The 21,837-nt window shown below is 39.8% G+C and overlaps 1 protein-coding gene across 1 annotated transcript in view; it reads left to right on the top strand.

The window, feature by feature from the left end:
- The first annotated feature begins 877 nt into the window (after positions 1-877).
- LOC138024231 (receptor-type tyrosine-protein phosphatase F-like) overlaps positions 878-21,837 on the top strand; it is a 35,462-nt gene continuing 14,502 nt past the window's right edge. Inside the window, exons 1-14 of the mRNA XM_068871359.1 lie at positions 878-1,360; positions 6,062-6,340; positions 7,864-8,160; positions 8,917-9,225; positions 9,417-9,707; positions 10,912-11,235; positions 11,565-11,864; positions 14,154-14,459; positions 15,695-15,921; positions 16,400-16,481; positions 17,288-17,390; positions 18,636-18,673; positions 20,659-20,774; positions 21,091-21,181. Of these exons, the coding sequence (XP_068727460.1) occupies positions 1,306-1,360; positions 6,062-6,340; positions 7,864-8,160; positions 8,917-9,225; positions 9,417-9,707; positions 10,912-11,235; positions 11,565-11,864; positions 14,154-14,459; positions 15,695-15,921; positions 16,400-16,481; positions 17,288-17,390; positions 18,636-18,673; positions 20,659-20,774; positions 21,091-21,181 (2,818 nt within the window). The 5' untranslated portion in view covers positions 878-1,305. The remainder of the gene's footprint in view (positions 1,361-6,061; positions 6,341-7,863; positions 8,161-8,916; positions 9,226-9,416; positions 9,708-10,911; positions 11,236-11,564; positions 11,865-14,153; positions 14,460-15,694; positions 15,922-16,399; positions 16,482-17,287; positions 17,391-18,635; positions 18,674-20,658; positions 20,775-21,090; positions 21,182-21,837) is intronic.

The raw sequence follows: 21,837 nt of genomic DNA, 5'->3' as shown, positions 1-21,837 counted from the left end.
CCAGGCTCGTCCGGCTATTTCTACAAAGAGGAAACGACAATCATTTTATGTTGATTTTGAGCACTTCTTATCAAGGAAACTGCCGGGGAGGACACTAATTGATTTGCAAAGACGAGTGAGATAATGATGAACACATCATGAAGTGTTTGTTATTTCGTTTAATTTCTTGGCCAGTCTTCACTAGATAAGACACGGACAATCCCTCAATAGCCAGCCGACAGTAATTGATTGTTTTAAACAAGCGAGATTATTATGTCTGCTGTATTTTTCACCAAGAACACCCACACGAAAGAAACAGAAGGTTTCTTCTTGCAGGTTTATCTTGTGAGGCTGATCACTCGCAAATAGCAATTCTTCCAGATATTATAAAAGACATGATTGCATTAGTGACGTGTTTTTAAAAAACTACGGCACCGTAAAGACTCCAAAAGCGCAAAAAACTGAAATGCTTGTTGTGTTGATAGTGTTCATGTGTTCATGTAATCGTTACAGAATAAGTAAACATGAACATATTGAATTGCATTTCTTGTACGTTCAATCCGCTTCGATTGAGTGGGACGAGAGATCAAATAAGATCACTACAGGAAATCATGCTTCTCCTAGTATATCACTTAAGTTCGTTTATTCCTCCTAACTACCATACGTTTGTACACATTTAAAAGACCATCTGCTATCCAAAAAAAGATCAACGCACCATGATATCCTCACTGCCTTCCACGACATCCGGCTTTCATACATGCAGATAACACTGAAATGTCCAGTACAAAACTAGAGAAAAACAAAATTATGTAGGAATTTTTTCAGCCCTGTTTTCTTTGTAAACACCATTTATGAGATATTTAACTCAGTTAACCCTGGTATTTTGGTTGTGTTTGTGTGATACGGAAAAATGTATTGAATTAATGATTCACTGCAGCTTCCAGCGGAAGACAGGTCAAAATATTTCTAGCAGTTAACATCGCTCACATCCGTTTTGTGGAAACTCACTGTAAACTGATATCGCCTCTCTAGTGTCGCATGTACTGATGAACAGGATTGAGTTGGCATGAGACACACATCAAGGTTCCGAGGAAATTAATCCGTGAATCGCTGTTGACCCCTCGAATTAATTTAGATCGGAACTTCGGAGGTGCCAGTACTCTCGGATAGAATCTTTCGAGTTTCCTTTCACAAAAGGCAAACTGACTCGTAGCAGGAGATAAGTTGACTCTCTTCAGTGGTACTATGTGAATTGGGTGTAATAAGCCGAGAAATCATTGGAAAGATAACAAAAGGAACACTTTGGCGACAGATCAATGCAACAAAATGGTGTTGCGTGTAACCTTTTTTCTTGGCATACTGTGGTCAGTGACTGCGTACGGTAAGTGAATACGCCACATGTTTTCCTTGATTTTCAACTGATGAACAAGTTTTCAGTTATTATAACTAAAGCAATGAAAGCAATACAGGATGACAATTTAATAATATGGAAGGCAAATCGCTTCAGTGTACAGCTGTGTTAAATTGCTTTCATTGGATAATTTTACACTGTAGGGCTCTTTCGGTCAGAAATTCGTGTTAAACGCATTGGGTTACAATATGTTCTTATAGAGCAACAAATTAAAGACTAACTCTCCATCTCCAATAAATTTCAAAAGGTGTACTGTGCTTTGTAAGCCTTTCCTTATCAGGTAACTCGCCAAATGTCTTTCTCGGAGATTTAATTAACGTCCAACCTCACTTAATTATGGCAAGGGTTGATCCTTCACGCATTCTCACAACTCGATTGTTCTTACTTAATTGACTATCCCAATAATTTCCAAGATAAATTCCGAATCGAATTGTCTCGCCGATTCCATATAAAAGCAAATCTTTTTAATGCAAATTTCCAATCATTGTGTTTTCAGCTCTAAACTTAAACACGCAGGAATGTCACTAGATCATTCCTCCAAACATGAGTTTATTGTTTTTAGATTTCATCAGTAACTTTCCATTATATATATTTATCGAGAGCCGCAAGACCATCTCTCGTGTTTATCATTTTGCTGGGATTGTCTTAATTATTTTCTAAACAAACAACTGTCTTATGTTACTAAGCCTGTGTGTTGACCATTAAGTGGAAAAGAGCAGTGATTGAATCTTTCACTCAGAGCCTACCGAGAATCGTGCAATACTTGACAACCAGCTAAGCGGTGACTATGACATACCACATACAGTACGTACAATTAGGTTGAATTAGATATGCAGCTGGACTGTACCTTGAATTTGCATGCTTGGTATACATTTGTTGAAATGGAGGTCGGGATGAGGACTGTAATGTGTTAATTTTTCCCAAGTTCCGCGTGAATATTTATGCGGCCACAAACATCCTTTTTTATTTTCAGGAATGGCGAAAACACATTCTTCACTGAAACTTAAAACAACACATTTTCCTAAGATTTGATCTGATATAAACTGCCAAGCCTAAGTAATCCACGCTGATGGCGTTTTCAGATTTTTTAACGGTGAGGTGGGGGGAGAGGCTCTGTGAGGAATTCTTTCGTTGTGACATGAAACTTAAATGGCAATATCCTGCTGCAATATAAATTGGCAGATACCAACATTCTTGGGAATACACCAACATGCAGAACTGATAAACTGAACTCACTTCTCCCAACCGTTCCGCCTCAAAATCCTCTTTTCTAAGCTTGGATAAAAAGCAAGATACCTTGGTTTTCAAAGGTTCGTGAACAATAACGAAAGTGACCTTTATTCGCCCTATAATAACCAAACAGATCATTTACAACTGCTTACAAAGGATTACGGAACTATCGACTCCTCGAAGTTTTTGAATGCCAAGCAACCAAGTGAAACCATGCAGAACAAAAAAAACGAGTCCATAGATAAAAAGATGCCTAGCAAGTCCCTACATATAGGTGATCAAGGATCATGAACGGAATAAGAAACTTTGTGACACCAGTTTATGGTAAAAGGAGTAAACAGTTTTGGTTTGGATACTTTACGGTTTAGTTCGTAAAGCTCCCCCTCTCTGTTTTACAGCCGCGTTAGCGGTTCAATTTTCCTGAAAGCATTTCTTACACTTACAAACCAAGAATATTTTTCCATTTTCGGATAACGGTGCTATTTCCTTGCATACACGTTTTTATTCACTGCACGGCGAGGGTTTCATCGCCTACTTCTCACAAAGGTCATTTTAGAGGCGAGGTCTTATGACCAACGAAAAACTTAGTTTTCAATTTTTAATCTCTTTAGGACACACACATTACTGCTGTACTTAATAATGACTCGTGGTTATTTAACTCGGCAAGCGACAGTTAAGCGTGAGGGGATTAAAATTCAAACACAAGAGGAGATAAAATTCTTCTCTTTCCACAAAAACGCCCTTTCGAATTATTTGAATTAAATATACTGATGACTCAAATTGGGCCATACCCTGCACGAGTGATTCGAATAGCAGCCCCTTTTAACCTGAATGATTCCACTGAATAAAACAACTAAAAAGAAAAACAAACAAGCAACAAAAACGACAATACTCAGAAAAAAGGAAAACAAAAAGAACTCAAAGCTCCGCCGAGCGGTTAAAAGATCTGGTTTTTTTTTCCTTTTTTATAACCATGCAATAGGAAATCACTCTGCTTATCCAGAGAAGCACAAACTAAAATCTCTGCAAATTTTCCCGTTACGGCTATGGATGCTAACTACAGATATGTATTAATCGGTACATGCCAATAGTTCTTTCGTTTATTAATGTTCCCAGCATTTTAGTGAAGCCTGAGTTTCGGAGATTTTTTTAATAGCAAGGTTAGCGTTAATGACTATAATTAACGCTAAATGATATTGATGTAGTAACAGGTTTACGTGGGATATATGTTAGAAGATGACAGCTGTTTAGTGTATTATTTGAAAGGCAACGGTCACTTATGGAGGCAAAAAATGGTTATTGGACAGCTGGAACGCTTTATAGCCATATTAGCGATGAAAGATCTCTATCCAAGAAATCAACGAGAACCCCATTTTAACTTAAAGGATAGCATTTAATGGCTACATCAATCACTCTGCATTCCTTCAAATGAAAAAAATGCGAGGACACGACAATGGTGTGTTTCGATCTTTGTCCCTATTTTGAGAACGGTTCCCCTAATTCATTTTGCAAAGTTAGATTATAGTTTGTAAAGGCCGAAAAACTGGACTATTATTTCAAAAAGGTGAAAAAGGCAGCATTTCAGTTTTACACAGTCGATTTTCTGTAGACGTTGGTCGTAGATCTGTTTTCCATATTCTTCAAAGAATTGTTTCAGTGGTGGCAATTCAGCTCTTCTTGTCCTGATAGAAATCCTCATTAAGTTATTAAACGTCATTAATTAAACTAGTGATTGCAGCTTCGCTATCATGCTGCGCCCTAAAGTGCCGCTCCAGATGATATAAAACGCGGCATATCAGCCACGTTTTGTTGCCGACAACCGCACTTATAATATGAAACAATCCGGCTTGAAAAGTAAGTCAAAAGACATACGTTTCTAATAATCGTTGTGACTGGTACCTGTTTCGCTCCATTTGCCCTGTTTCTGGATCCTCAATCAACCCTTATCTAAGACTGGTGCACTGATATAATTACCATAATTGACTTCTTGAAAAGGCTATGTTGAAGCTCCACTAAAGAGCGATAATTATATCTTGTTTTGAACATTTGACTTGTCCTCAGTACGAAGTACGTAGTTCTTTTCCGTACGAGATGAAGCTCTGCACGTCCTCTTACATGGCTTACAAAGTTATGCACTCGATTTCCCTGACAAGCCAGAATTTTTTAAATGAATTGGAAGTTTATGTTCATGTTATAGATGGGTAAATATCCTCTTTCGAGCATGAAGCTGTATTTCTTTCCCTATGTTACATCAACACTGTATCTTCCTTAGGATTAAAATACACTGAATTTAAGGAAGAGCTCCACTCTGAAAATCATTCCCTTCAGTTTTGACTTATCAGTCTTAGAACAGAATAACGCAAACAATGACAAGTAAGCTCTAATTCAACTCCAAAACAACTTGAAGGCATAAATGCGCTGGAAAAGCGATAGTTGCTAGTGCTTCAGTTCAAGGAACTTTTCTTGCAAATTGAAGAAGCGATAACGATGGACAAAACACCTCAATAAGGACATCCTGCCTGCCTGCCTGACAGACGCCTTTTACTTACTAAGAGTAAACTTATGCCTAGATCACGCTATTTGGCATGGTATTGGATGCTTTAAATAATGGAAATTAGGCTAATAGTAAGGTTGGTGCCGTGTATAAGCACTTGCTCTCCAACAATATGTTTTGGTTTTGCTTTCCACGGACTTGGAGTCACGGGTTAATTGAGGAAAGGTTCAGTTCTCTGTTCTCGGTGATCTGATTGGCTAAAATTGGTTTGGAACTGAGCTGATTAAGTTTACAGTTTCTCCAGCTGACGGTAAAGAAGAAAAGAATGACAAGAAAAAAAGAATTTGTCGAACTATTTGTGTTGTCAATCGTGTTGTCTTAAGATTCCGAGTTTCACATGTTCTCAGTAAATGTCAAGATGATGGATGGTTTGCTTAATCTGTTTTAATCTTTTGCATTCTCAGTAACCGTGTTACACGGGGGAAATCCTATCTACTCTCACAACATAGACACGGCAAGAAGCCCGAAAACGTTGATTGAAATATAATCGACCTCATATCGCTTCTGCGTTCATAAGCCTCTTAATCAGCTTCTCTTCTTTCTGGAAAAAAAAAAACTTATCAGAGGCTGACTTTGATCACCAAAGATTAAGAAATGTAGCCAAGCAAAGCAGATTTAATAAGGTTGATTTGCTTTTCAGTTTGTCTCTGATACAAAATGTTATTTTCAAATCATCTACTATTTGCAATGCTTGCGATGCCATCGGAAGGATATTGCGCAAATATCGTTGCAGTATTGTTCCAATATTGTTCCAACACAACACGTCAACCTAACATTCACCAAGGCAACATACAAGACGTGCAAAAGACCAATTAGTTTTTTAGCTGCAGCATGAACAACTTACGTGATATAAAGACGAATAAATGATTCCTTGATGTTTTTTCCAGACCTGAATCCCCCACGGTACATTCGTGGATACGTTACAGGTGACACTAGTATTAAAGTGATTTGGGAGGTGAAATCTTCGTCAAAAAGCACCATTTTCGAGCTGAGATGGAAGAGTTCAATCAATGAATCATCTATGCTGCTTCCCGGTGTGACAGACACCGTGACACTGAATCATCTCCAGGTTTACACGCAATACTCATTTAGAATTCGACGAGGATTCAGGAATGGCACATGGGGCGCTTTCACCAAATACACAAACGTTTGGACTCCAGAGGGAGGTAGGAATAAACTTCATATTAGCCACCAGATTTGTAAATTGTTGCTTATCGACAGTTTTAGCATAACGATAATAATGACGATCCGTCAGTGAAGATGATGGTGATGATGATGATGATGATGATGATGATGATGATGAGTGTGTTTTTTCCCTCAGCGGTTCGAAACCCAACAGTTCGGACTGCTCCATCACTTACTCTAGAGTGAGAAAAGTTCTGTTCTGCTTTTTAAACAGTTAGGCTGTAAAATGTAAATGTATGCTTCGTTTATAGTGGAAGTGCACTTAGCTATCAAGCTAGTTCACAGGCACCCCACTTTTAATAATTCCTGAAAGAAACATGGTTAAGGACCCCAAATTGGCTATTTACAAAGCGAGGTAGACTGAGTTGAATCCGGCACAACCGGAAACAAATCCAAACCAGAGATTACAAAGGAATTTTGTCGTTCAAGTCACGTTGAAAACTGCCTTGAAATGATACCAGAGACGATGGCTCGTACTCTGCGCATCTTTCTTCTTGATGTTCGTATGAAGACTGCGGCACAGCTGCACGCTCAGTGAAGGTCAGTAACTGGAATGAATTCTGGTTCTCTTTTATATCCGATGGTGGATCAGAATCGCTTCGAGATGCTACAATGGGCTGTCTTCTTTTTCGTGATAACCGGTCGTCGTAGTGGTGTTGATGATGCTTCTTTTTGTTTTAAAATCTTCGTTCTAGAGTAGTAAAGTTCAATCTCACGTATGATAGCTGTAACTATCCGAATGTATTTTAACTTGATCAATATATTTTTGATCCTTTTACATTATTTGAAAGCAGGGAGGCGACATGGTCCAGCGGTTCGGGCGTTTGGTTTGGGTGCGATTTTATTTCATTTTTTCAAACCCCGCATTGAATCTTGTGACTGTATTTTGTTAATATTTTAACGCCAAAAGTGCAATTTACATCAGATTATGAGCAAACTTCTTTCTGAAGAGGGTGGGTCACTCAGCATTTAAATGTTTTTTTTCCCTTCAATAAATGTTTTTCGTTTTGTTCTCATCAGCTTAAAATCAAACATCACATCACGCCATAAGTGTTGAATTAGAAAATTATTGCTTCAATTAATAACTGCATGCGAGTACCAACTCCCGTGAAAAATCGACTTTTTGTTTTCATTCAAGTTCTGTTGATCACTTTTTTAAATGGTATCAGGGTAGCGAAAAGTCGTTGAATAAATAGTTTTTTAAGTTCCAGTATACGAACGAGAGTAGCGTGCTTACAAAAAGTGTTCTCTCCCGAGCTCACTCTTACTATACCATCGAAGAAAACAAAAACAAACGAACGAACGAAAAATGAAACATTTCATACCGCAGGCGCTAGGCCTGCAGCACTGGGGCAAACTTAGGGTTAGCTTTTCCTGTACAGAACTCCCAATGGGTGAATAACATGTTCGTATTTTCTGTATTTTGTAACTTGTCGGACCCCTTTGGAGAAAAATTTATTGTTGTTTGTTTCCTAATTTCTTTTTGTTTTGTTTTTTTTTCTAGCTCCATCGGCGCCGCCAGCCAATGTAACAGCGTACAACACTAGCGCTGTCTCTATCATGGTGTTTTGGGCTCTGATTCCCAAGCCCCAGAAAAACGGCCAAGTGGTTGGTTACAAAGTGTGCTACAAAAGAGCTGATTCAAGAAATAGTGTGATGTACTGCACAGCGGTTCATGCCCTTGGAATAGAGCTGGGAGGTTTGAAACCTTTTACACCCTATTGGGTCACAGTGTTAGGTTACACTAACAAAGGCGAAGGACCCACTAGTGAACCTATTGAGGTGTGGACAGACGAGTTTGGTGAGTTGTGCATGAAGACAACACATGGTCGTAAAAGGACTGTTCTTTTCGATTGTGGATACACGTTGTTGTGTGATGAAAATCAATCACATCATTCATTATAGATTTGGATAAACAGAAGTGAGCGTTGAAACAATCCTCACTATTCTTGGCTTGCACTCACGCGATTAGACGGCCATGTTGGTAAACAGGACAGAAGCAAAATATCGCTGGTGTTTTGCATAATAATTAAGCCAAATTCCCAAAAGACCTTTTCGCTATATTGTTCAGCCCACCAACATGGCCGCCAATGACGTCAGGTGCAAGCCAAGGATACGTGATAAATAAGATGTCTACAATTTCCTTTAACTTTCAGTTGTAGGTATTCCTCTCAAGCATTCCCATTCTTGTGTCCCTGGACAAATTAGTAGAATATTGACGGTCAAATCCGGTTGGCTCAGTTGATTTATTAGACTACTGGCGGGAGATCGCATGTTTTAGTCCTGAACGAGTCATTACTCAAGATTTGCTTTCATGTCCAAATTGAGCACTCTACTGGGATGAGTCACTACCTCGCTAGTTTGAGCACTCTGGCATGGCTTAGATGTACCACATATGTGGGACATTTGGGATAGCTTTATAAGCTTAACCTCCATCCCAGACATCAGCATTGCACTGATGAGGCCCAGAAGGCCGAAACAGTACTGTCTGCAGTTAAAAATATTTATTTATTTATTTATTTGTTTATTTGTTTGTTTATTTAAACGCTCCATACAGTTCCATCCGCTGCACCCAAGGTGTTGTCTTTGACGGCAAACAAGACAGCCATCAAGGTGGCATGGGCCCCAATACCTAAAAAGCACGTCAACGGCATTCTACGTGGATATTACGTCATCTACTGGAAAAGGCCACGCCTGTCCCCTAAAAACCTTGTGATTCAAGTCAACCAATCAACTCTTAATGTGGTGATCACTGGTCTTCAGAGGAACACTACCTATGGGTTGCGCCTGACGGGTCTGACAAAAGTAAGGGCCTGGATCAGAAATGGTGTGCTCGGTCCTACTTACAACGTCACGACAAAATATGGTGAGAAAAAAGGATTGCATTATAACAAAAGCTTGAATCTATATAAGCAAATAAGATCAGATAAGTCGGTTAGAAAAATGTAGAGAGTGCTAAGCTGGAATGAACTTCATATTTAGTGAACTGAAATAAATACAAAACGGGTAGTTTTTCTTCGTAATTCTAAGACATTGATCTGCATCTTTCACTGACAGGTTTAGACACTCCGAAAAATGTGAACGTTTTCAGCACGTGTTCGACTTGCCTGAGAGTAACCTGGGACCCAGTAGTTGTGCCCAGCACAGAAAATCCCGTAGTAGGCTATCGCTTAATCTACTGGGAAGCTTCAGGAAAGACTTTCACGACATTTATTGGACCGACCAAATCAAAAGCGGACTTGAAAACTCTACAAAAATTTTCGGCTTATACCATAATTGTGTCTGCCATGTCTGATGACGAATTGGGTGATGCAAGTGAACCAGTGACTGTTACCACCCTGGAAGATGGTAAGTTTTTGTTCTTTCAGTGGGGTGGAGAGAGTTAGTCAGGGGCAGCTGATAATTGTTTCAGTATTACATCTGTTCAGGAAACTTAGAAAAAAAAAAAAAGAAGTTACTCTGGGAGAGAGGGTCTCAGCGAGCGGAGAAAGGCGGCTGGAATTCACAGCTTAAAAAATACAATCAATTGGCTGGAAAATCGATCGAAAAATAGCTCGGTCGACGAAAGCGCCGTAACATATATCTACAAGTTATATTCTCCTGGTTATGGGTTCCTGACAAAACCAATATATTATTTCGTTAACAGCAAGTTTCACGCGAGTCCTGGGTCACTCCAGTCCTTTTGGGGTCAAAAGGTCAAAATTGAATTTCAAATGAACTACTCCACGAATCGGCAGTTCCTACAAAGGTCTGACCAGACCCAGGATTCACTAGGAAGATAGGCTTGCACGAATTACGCATACCCAGGATAAATGTCATTGTAGCCGAGAGGTTTGGATGACAGTTAATTAACCCAGACGAAATATCAGCGGCTTTAACCAACGATTGTGTCAGCGGCAACAGGCGCACAAGCTACGGTTTATTATTAATTTGCAACGGCAATTGTTCTTAACTGGCTGTGCGTGCATTTCTTTGCTGTCGTCTGATAAGCATCGAATGTAACTGAGATGCAAAGTTTTGTGGAGACCTTTAGACCACGAATTATCAAACTTTCCTCAACTCTTCCGCTGCAACGCTTATACCGGCACAACGACGTCGACGGATTTTTCATACAAAAAAAAGTAGTGCTGAGCAACAGGCGGTTTTTACGTGATGTCATCGCCACCATGTTGGTAGACAAAAAGAAAAAGATCTCTCATTCACTACTTGCACAATCCCATAATACGCCTCTTTTAGCTTCCAAACATTTTGCATAATCATTGCTTTCAAGTTCTCTTAGGACATCTTCATGTCCTAGAAATTGCAAACAATGATTATGCAAACCTTTCCGGGGGTATGGGATTTGCTCCTTTTGTTCGTCCACCAGCAACTGTACATTGCGGCATTGTTATCTGTGTCTCTAGAGATCGATTGCAAACCACCTATAGCTGCGACCCTACTTAATTGTTGCCGTTTCATGATATTCTTGCCTCACTTGAACACTTCTTGAGGCAAACAAGGAATCCATCAATTTAGGGTGTTACCGTGATGCACAATTTTTTTTTCATGGTAGTTCCCAGCCGCGCCCCAAACGTGTCTCAAGTCCGAAGCTCAGGCCCTCGCAGTATATTTCTACAATTGAAATCAATTCCTCAAGATTACCTGCACGGTATTTTACGAGGATATCACGTATTTTACAAGGAAGAGGTATCCAAAGAAAAACGATCTGCGATGTCATCGGGTATCGTAAAAGCAGTGACAGTAAACATCTCAGTGGAGAGTTTGGAAATAACAGGATTAAAGCCGTTTACGTATTATGACGTTTGGGTGACTGCTTACACGCATGAGGGCAGTGGTCCTAGGAGCGAGCCGATAAACGTTATCACTGAAGAGGACGGTAAGTATGTCTCGTGCAAAATACTCTTCAGTTGCAAGGATTGATTTTTTTGGGGGGGTCCATTTCCAGTAAACTATCATTATTATTTGAAGAAACCCACAAGGAGTGAGACGTATCTCTTACTTTGGCAAAGCCTGGAAATATTCAAGTTCACCACCACTTTTCTCCTAAGGGGTTGATTTCTCCTCAACCTCTTCGCTCTCCCCTCACACTTCCTTGATCCACACCCAAGCCTAGTACCTCCCAACCCACCCCCCCCCCAACTTTCAAACGTACTCCGCGGCCCCTGTTTGCCTTATTTTTCTTCCTTGTCCTTGTCCTCGATCTAGTTCCATCTCGACCTCCTCGGATTCTTGAAGTTTCGGCTAAAACCTCGGAGTCCGTATTTATCAAATGGGAGCCTATTCCACAGAGACACTTACACGGACTACTACAGGGTTACCACGTGTACTACAACAAGGAGAATACAAGCCACCCGTCGATCAAAATAACTGTCAATTCATCTCTGATGCAAACCACTTTAAACCACATGAAACCACTGACCAACTATGAAGTGTGCATCGCGGGCTTTACAGGGAAGGGGGCCGGTCCAAACAGCACGAAGGAATTTGTAGCAACACCAGCAGCTGGTATGGTAAACTTTTGTTTTAATAAGCAAGTCTATATTTTGGGCTGAGACTGAACGTCCTCATGTATATTTTTCCATTTGAGCCTGAAAACGTTCTTAACATGTTCTTAAATTTATGTGAAATGCTTAGCTCGACAGCAAACTGAGTTGTTCTTCAGTGTATCATGCAATACGAAAACCACGTTGTTAATGTTAAAAACACATCCCAAAGCATTTGAGTTAATTGTCTTGTTACACTACGGTTTTACATTTCTTTTACCTTTATATTTGTACCCAGGGACGGCGGAGCCGGGGCGCTAAATTTCCCCCTCCCCCTTCCTTCCCAATTTCAAGCAAAAAAAAAACAATTTTAAAATAATTTTAAAACCCGTAACACAGCTTCAAGATTTCAAATTGTTTTGGCGGAGAATTCCCCCGGAACCCCCTACAAGTTAGCCTCTCCGGCGCTTGCTTGTTAGCTCCCTCCCCCTCCCCCAATACAAAATACGCACCACCATCCCTGATACTACGCACAAACCAAAAACAAGGGAGCAAATAAAGACGTTCTAATAACTATTAAAATCTCAGCCTGGGTAAATTATTAGTATGTTCTTTAAATTTTGGTTCATTTCAGCCTGGGCATTCTTAAAAAATAATCTTATCAAACAAGCTTAGTATACGTATTTGTATATGTTCGTAAATTAATGGCGAACCGCAGACAATCTGTTGAGGAAATTAAGTCTTCCACTTAAAGCGGCCTTAAAGTAAAAACTCGGATAAGAATGAAATAACAATATTCGATAAAGATCAGAGAATATCGAATTCAAATTTTTGCTCGTTGGTTTAGAAAGCAATGGGAGATTTCAGTACGACAAACAATGGAAATATAAGCACCTTTCGTTAAATTAAAGGCAACAATCTTTCAACCAAAAGAACACCGGAAGATAGGGGCTTGTGTGGCTTCCTCACGAAAGGAATTTCTAATCCCAACAAAAGACACCGTTGATTCGCAAGAATCACTTATACACATGTGAAGAGTGAATAGAGATAACAATCTCAACAAGAAAATATACAGCTAGTTTATATACGGAGTCTAGAAAATAGCGCTTAAGGGGCAAACATCGAATAAACAACATATAACGCTCGTAAAGACACTTCTTACCGTTTTGGGGGTTTCCTCTGACGCTGGTCAAAAGGAAAAGAATTTGAACAAGCAGTTAACAAACACCTTTGCAGCTTTAAATAAAAACTTTCAGGCTAAAATGGCGGTAAAAAAACTAGAGGCGCGGTCACTTAGCACTTGCCAAGAATACCGCTGAGACGGACGAGATAAAGAATTTGATCAGTTTCGCGCCCCAATATAACTTGCCTTGAAATTGTCTGAGAAAAGACTTTTCCCCCCTTTCCTTTATCATTGTTGTTGTGATAGTTTGTATGATGAAAGGCAAAACAAAAACGAACTTTTCCATTATAGCTCGGGTTCGAGACGCAGACCGCGGATAAAATATATCCTTAATGTCAAATCCTTTCAAGAGTTCATCACCTAGAGTGGGACTGATTTACCCAAATTAATTGGCCTAATCCCAGCAGCGTCAGAAAAGTGTCTATTTATAGACCAAGTCTTTAAAATAAGCAATTCTTTGATTGCAGCTGACGCAAAGACCGCCATGTTGGTGGAAAGAACAATACCGAAAAGTCTTTGGGAAAATTTTACTCTATTATTATGCATAATTTGAACTACATTTTTCTATTGTTTTGCGGCCAACATGGCCGTCTTGTCACGTGAGTGCATTCAAAGAATATACCAAGTCGGCTAACTCAATGCTGTACCCAATTCAGATCCTTTGGTAATAAAGCGTTTTGTTCCAGATATTTCTATATCATTTCAATGTGAATGGTATATTATAGTGCAAATACATGCACAAAAAATCCCGGGAGATTTGAATGGGCCATTTCCGAGTTGCTGTTTGTCTCGGTTTCGAAGTGAGTCTTGGTGCTCAACTATTGTAAGGGAAATGAGTTTGATTTGCATAAGAATACGCAACTAATTTCCATTTGAATGGTTGTGCACCAGGACTCGCTTTGAAACTGAGGCATGATGCAGCCACTCGGAAATGGGCTATTGCGTACAACATTGGTCATTTGGTCTATGTTTATTTTCCACAAAACTGGTTTTAAAATAGATACTTTTCTGACGCCAATTTTCGCAAGCCTAGCAAATTCTTACTCTTGGGGATCCTTTTTAATTTCCTTATCCCTCTTTCTTTATTTTTTCATCTTTTTTTTTTTTTTAATTGAATTTCACTTCCAGACGGGCCCCTGGGTTTACAAGTTAAGGCTGAGACCCCCAGGAGCGTGCGCATCACGTGGCAATCACATCCGGGATTGACCGTTCAAGTAACGCGTTACATGATAGTGTGGCTTCATAAGGGTAAGCCCGCTGACTCCAGTTTCGATGGACAAAAGAGTGAAATGGTCGGCTCTCCTTACCGCAGGGAGACTCAAATTGCTGGTCTAAAGCCGAATAACATATACTCTTTTATGGTCCAGGAGGAAGTTGGGCCTGGCAGCTGGAGCAAGTTTTCAGCGCCTGTACGTGTTGTGCTGCCTGAAGATGGTACGTTTCCGTATTCGTAAAGCCTAACTCCATTTCTAAGGAACGTTTCCCCTCCAAGGCAAAATAGTCTGGGAAAAAAGTTGAAGCAAGTTTCATGCATGTCCAAGTTCACTAATACTCATATTATGCAAATGAACTCTATTATTCATCAGGGAAGGATTGCGTTTTTGCAAACGTTGGCCGTGTAGCACTTATACTTGAACAGACTTGACTGATGAGAGTGTAATGTGAAGTGCTAGGTTACCCATATGAACCATGTGAGCATTAACCCTTCTAATGGAAACGGGGCCACACAAGGACAGAGAAAAACTCTGACCAGGATGGGAATTGAACCCACGACCTTCGGGTCAGATAACCTCTGTTCTACCGACTGAGCTACAAGGTCAGTGGGAACTGAAGATGTTAATGTCACGGCAATAAACATGTACAAGTTCAAGGAAGGATTACGTCTTTTGCAAACGTTAGCCGTGTAGCACTTGTATTTGAACAGAGTTAACTGATTATAGTGTAATGTGGAGTGCTAGGTTTCTACCCCTTTAGTAGAGCTAACGCTCACATGGTTCATATGGGGTAGAAACCTAGCACTTCATATTACGCTCTAATCAGTTAACTCTGTTCAAATATAAGTGCTACACGGCCAACGTTTGCAAAAACGTAATCCTTCCTTATACTTGTACATGTTCATTGCCGTGACTTCAACATCTTCAGTTCCCACGGTCTGTTCTCGTCTGACCTTGTAGCTCAGTCGGTAGAGCAGCGGTGATCTAACCCGAAGATCGTGGGTTCAATTTTCACCCTGATCAGAGTTTGTCTCTGTCCTTGTGTGATAATGCCATTGTTTTCCAGTTCCTGAATCAACAGACAGTATTTGTTGATAATCTGAAACATTTTACGAAATGTGCTTCTTCGCTGAAAAAGAGCTGTAAATTAAAAAGACAACCCTACGAACCCATAAAAAGAGATACCTTTTGAAAAAGCGTATTCCTAATCGTGCGCAGGGCTATTTTCAGGCAGAGTTAAGAAGGTTAACTAGGGATTACCCCATCCCACTCGATTATTCAGACCCATTCTTGACCACTTAAGACCGCATTCATTCATGCCTGGCACCTTGAGGCACCGATCTCTCGAAGAAAATGGGACATAATTGTGGCCAAACTCACCACTGCTCAGGAATGCGATAGGTCAACTTTTGTTTGCCGTCCGTCCCTCACAAATTCCCCAAACTTATTTTCCAGCTCCGTCTCCTCCTCTCGGGGTTTTAGTGAAGTCGAAAGAGGGGTCCCGTCTGGTTCTTCAGTGGAGAAAGCCTCAAGAAACTAACGGTGTTATCAAGAAATACATTCTGCATTTTACTAACGTTGACGGGGAGAATGAAACCTACACCACAGACTCCAACCTGGAGAAAGAGAATGTTACCTATGAAATGACTCTCCCTGATGTTGAGGCACTGTACAAGATCAAAGTAAGTGGCAAATCTAGGCTAGCTCCAATTCTCTGTTTTCGCATGACCCATAATACACTTCATTTTGGGGGGTTATTTGCATTAAAACAATGGATATCCAGTTCACTGAAGCGTGATAAAGTCTTAAGTTGGATTGTTTTTTTATGTAAAGGACCCCCAAAAGGTACTGCATTATGGGATGGGGAAATTGAGTATTTCAGATCGTCAGATGACGTATGCCGGGTTCGTCAACTTCCTTCCACCTGCCACATCACACCTTCCATTTCTATGTCGACATTCGCTTTAAGTAGAGTATAAAATAACCGAGCAACCGAATAACACGTAATGGAATAAACACTCCAAATAATTATGTAAATTTTTTACAGATGTCAAGTCAGTTTCTAAACCAAGTAACGTGCGAGTAGAAATTGTTCTTCGGAGACACATGGTCATGGTCTTTATTATTCCGTTTAATAGCCGTTCTATCCGTCCGACACAGGTACAAGCATTTAACTCGTTACCGGGGCGTATGAGTAAAGAGATCACAGTTCATCACAAACCAAACATTGAGGTATCTGAAGGTAAGACTTTTACGCCGCGAGATAAGAAAAAATCTTTACTAACAATATCCCTCGGTATATGTCACGTGGTTAACAAATTGCGGCCAAGCAGCGCAAAGTACGTCATCGCATTTCTTGCAAACTTCTAGTATAAGTGTCTGCCTTCCCTCCTTTAATAGGATCTGGTTCCCATGCGCAACTAAATTTGAAACTTGAATTAGACTCAACTACAGTAAAAGCAGGGCGTTTGAAACAACGGCAAGCGTCAGTAGGCGGCAGTAGCTCGACCTCGACCTCGGTTTCGAACAAACTGCTATTTTCGTGCTCAACTGCATTTATGAATTATTTTGAATATTTGCAGCTTCATATTGTTTTGAATTTGACTCGACAGATCTACTTAAGTTCAACGTTTGAAACGACTGCCGTGTCTTAGTCGTGTTACTCACGGGTCAATGTTACTTTAGTTCGACACATCAGTTGCACGACATTTATCAGAAGATTATCGATTTCATTACAAATAAAGGGTGAAATATTAATTTTCTTGCTTGCAAATACACCATTTTCGAATTCTCACGGCTGGACTGGATCTAGCATGAAATGGAGGCAAATGCGGGCAAATCTTTTCAAATGCAAATTAAATTGCACGCATTAACCTCCATTTCATGCTAGATCCAGTCCAACAATGAGAATACGAAACTGGCCTATTGAAGTGGGTGATCATGGGAAAGCCAAGAGATGTTGGCACCTTAATATGAAAGCATTGTTCCCATGCATTTTTTTTTTCGCTACTAGTAAAAAAAAAATTGTTTCAAACCTATCATTTTCAGCTCACAACCCTGAACCTTCCACGTCCGAGTTAATCTGGATCGTAGCAGTCCTGATTGGTGCCATTGTGTTGTTATTGTTGGTGATTGCTTTCGTGTTCATTAGGTATGTTGGACTAATCATCATCGTCATCGTCATCTTCATCATCATTACTATTATTTTCCTTAGTTGCGATATGTTTAGATTATATCAGGACAACGACAACTTTGACATACGCATGTGTAAATGGCTTCACTTTCCACTCTCCTTAGATAAGAAATACTATATAGATTTAGCAAAAACTAAAAGCGGAGCTCCCGTGTTACTTGTCCTTATTTAAAAAACTGACTTCGGTTAGCTTTAAACTTGAGCCCGCGATATGGTCAAGTAATACTGGTCTGCGGATACGTTGTTTTGACAGGTGTCAACAGGTGCAAATGAATGGGCTCCTGCTTTCAATAAACTATAACATGGATGTCTAATATCGCAGTGTTTATACAGTACAATACTTGCGGTTCCACTAGACCATTTACCCATGGGAAACTGTCACTTTACCCAAGGGAAGTCCATGCATAAGCAGCCCAAGCTCTCTTGTCTAGAGACCACAAACAACATGGCGTCAAATGTAAAATGAGGAAAAGTATGGGAGTTCCGATGATATTCATTGAGGTATATGTATAGGATAAATTTTTCAATACAAACGCATTGGTTACCGTCTGTGCGTGTGTTTTCTTGTCCCTGGTGTCATTATGTTACCTATTTGTAGTGATTTGAGTTCCAAGTCTCCCCATGTAAAGAGAAATATCAAGTTAAAATGCATTACAAGCAAAACCGGTCACAAAATCGAGTGGGACCATTTTGAAGTCTTCGGCAAATGAAAGATCTGATTTACACTGTAAAAGAAAAGAGACCTTACTAATACGCGAACTTAAACCAAAGTTAAACGAAAACAGGCCAGTTTTCACTGCTTATATTACATTTACTTGTTACTAGCATTGTTCTTAGTCTAGTTAGAGTCCTTTTGTGTTTGAATCACTTAATTCAAATTTATGCAGTACACAATGTGGAATAACGCACCTTCGTTTGGTCCATCGGAGAGTTAATTCGTTTGAAATGGACGAAATAGTTTTTCCTGTCCTTCCCATCTCCCTAAATATGGCGGTACTCTCGCCCCTTTCAGAAACATTATTTTTAATAACGTTTTCGGCCTCTCTGAAAATTGGTTCACAACACTCGGCGTGTCGCACAATTTCGTGTAGTTGATTAATTATGACCTTTGATTAAAAACTTTTTTCAAACACAAACGTCTTCTCCCATCCACACTCGTTCTTTCAGCTTTGTGCCTCACCGTGCATTTTCTTCTCTTTGCAGACGAAATTCCAAGCGTCTTAAGGAGCCTATACAGAAACGTAGGTTCATAGTTTAGTGAGCAAAAATTGGCTATTCATAATTAAGGGAAGTACTATCGTTGCGTGGTGAGTGTAGTCCTGAGAAGGATGTCAATGATTAACGTTTCGCCAACCTGAGCAGAAGTGCTCTTCAGAGTCAAGTGGTTGGTGTAACTCCAGTAGATGGAATAAAGCGCTAAACCGATGCCTACAACTTGCCGAGCCAACGAACTACATATCGACGACATCAACAACAGACAAACAACACACTCACCGACTTATTCTAATAACAATACCTGACCGTCCTATTTTATATTTCACGTGCAGACCCTAGATCTAGAAGGAAACAAACGCACCAATCAATGTTTACAATCTTTACATCCAATGACATCTGGGCTTAATTGACAGTCAACCAATAATATCACGACTTAGTTGACCAATCACATGTATCAACAACCATAAATTATACCATCTACTGACGTTACACAAATCACTTGACTCTGAATATGACTTCAATTCGAAGCAACAACAATTCTGAGTGGAAGTCATCTTCACAGTCAAGTGATTATTTGATTGATTTGTGATTAAGTAAAGTAAGATCGTCTTGGTGTGTGTAGTCCTTAAAAGGACTGTTTAGGATAACATGGACGGACGTTTCGACTACCTGAGCGGAAGTCACCTTAAGCTTCCCAGTCATGCAGGTGCCGGATTATTTGATTGATTTGTAATTAAGAAAAGTACGATCGTCTGGGTGAGTTTAGTCCTGAAGAAGGAACGTTTAGGATGACATGGACTGCCGTTTCGACTACCTGAGCGGAAGTCATCTTCACAGTCATGCAAGTGATTATTTGATTGATTTGTAATTAAGAAAAGTACGATCGTATGGGTGAGTTTCGCCCTGAATAAGGACTGTTTGGGATGACATGGACTGGTGTTTCGATAAGCTGAGCGGAAGTCATCTTCAGCGTTAACTGACTCTGAAAAGATGGCAAGCGACTCTTTACTCTGAAGATAACTTCCGCACTCAGGTTGTCGAAACGTCAGTCAATGTCACCCAAAACACGGTCTTTTTGAGGACGATCGTACTTCTCGTAATTATGATATGTCTTCTGGATTTAAACTATTTGTGCCTTAAATCCTAGACAGAGGCTTCTGAAAGGCTCTTCAGCTTATTGTCACGAACTGGACACTTAAGAAAAATGTCTTCACACCAATTTTTCGTTTTAATTCTTTATTTCTCTTTGAGACTTCTTGATCCCTGGATCTTGTAACAACTCTGAACTCTCTAAGCACTCCAACTACAACTACTCCGGTAACAATTTTCTAAGCACAAATGACAGACAAAGGAAAGAAAAAGGAACTTTATTTAAGTTTCTAGTCGTTTTAGCGCTGGAGCACTAATTGGAGACACTGCAAACTGAAATTCACAATGAACGCAAATCAAGTCAAATGCTGGTTTTTGAGGAGAGGGGAAATCGGAGTACCCAGAGAAAACCTCTCGGTGCAGAGTAGAGAACCAACAAACTCAACCCACATATGACGCCGAGTCTGGGAATAAAACACGGGCCACATTGGTGGAAGGCGAGTGCTCTCACCACTGCGCCATCCTGCACACAACAACAACTGCTTCAAAATCCACTTTCCTATATATACTAAGTATTCTAATTATAGCAAATTACATCTTACAATTGTGTTACTAAATATAGACATTACATGATTGTAGAATTTTCCATGACTTTCACAAGTAAGCATGACTCAGCAGTTTCCATATAATCTAGAATGTTCTGGAAAACTGACCCAACATCATCACATATAACAGAATGTTCTTATCTAGAAGGTTCCAAAATCTAGATTCATCACAAAATCCTCACAAACGTCTAAGAAGACCGTGGCAAGCGGTGAAACACAAACTACCTAGTGATCAGTGCTCTTCGTTTTTCTTTGTCCACTTTCAGTTTGTTATGCTGTGAAAGTAATTAGTAGGAACTGTTGTGATTTTATTGCAGTATCTATCATTTCTAAAAGCACCTCTCCACGACGACCCATTCCAGTCAACGAACTCGTTGATCACTGTGCCCGCTTTCACGCAAATGACAACGCTTTATTCAACGACGAGTTCAAGGTAAGAGGAAGGAATAGGTCAAAAATAGCTTGGATGTTACTTAAATTATTCAAACTCTTTTAAGTTAAGATAGATGGGATAAATCACTGATATTCTTTGTACAAAGACCAGAAGTCAAATGCTGTGATCTATGGGAAAGTTGTAAATGTCTCATTTTAAGTTACTCGTAGAACCCATTAGGCACATAATCTCAGTAGTTATACTTGAACAAACTTCGCTCATAACTGCGAAGATCATAGCTTCATTTGATTTGTCATGTAAGTGAGAGAAAAAAATCCAATTCGTGAACTAAGTCAATCTACGTTTTTTTTTTCAGTGTCTTGCACGACTGACTTGGAAATCTTCTTGGGAGGCGAGTCATGCGGCAGTCAATAAGAACAAGAACCGTTACTGCAATATAGTCGCATGTAAGTTAACGTTTCACAATTACCAGAAAAAGACTGCGATCCTTTTTTCCAGCAGATTTCATGCCATCGAGGATAGCTACGTAAATCATCGATTATCCTACCGTAACTGATAAACTTTATAGAAAAAAAATTAATGACGATGCTTTAAAAACACGTGCCAGTGAACCTGAAATTGTCCAGGTCAGATTTTAAACATTCTTAAAGTGATACTATGACCAAAAAATCAATTCTTCTTTTTCTTTGGGTTTCAAAACTGTGTTAACTAAACACTAAGTGACCCAAGTTTTAAGCTTTGATTTAAAAAAGACAACTTTTTATTTTAACTGGAATTTTCATTTTAATGGTCCGCCATTACTAACTTAAAGATCTTGAGAGAGCTGGATCGAGGGGAAAATGACGTCAAAGACTCAATAGTTTAAGAATGCAATGCGTGTGTACGCGGCAGTATCGCGATCTTCTTATAGTTTTGCCTATGCGCGAGCCGTCAATATTTCGTGGTATTGCCGTCTCACTTTTGCGGCCTGTGATTGGTTCTAATGTTGAAATTGACGTCGTTGCACTGAATTGGGTTGCTGACGTACGCAAACAAATACGTTTCGCAGGTAGAAAGAATTGAAATTTCGATCAGGCGCGGGTTGATTAGTTTACAGTTTTAT

This window comes from Montipora capricornis, chromosome 11 (genome assembly GCF_036669925.1).
Source record: "Montipora capricornis isolate CH-2021 chromosome 11, ASM3666992v2, whole genome shotgun sequence".
Taxonomy (NCBI): Eukaryota; Metazoa; Cnidaria; class Anthozoa; order Scleractinia; family Acroporidae; genus Montipora; species Montipora capricornis.
This window is presented reverse-complemented; position numbering and strand designations above follow the sequence as displayed.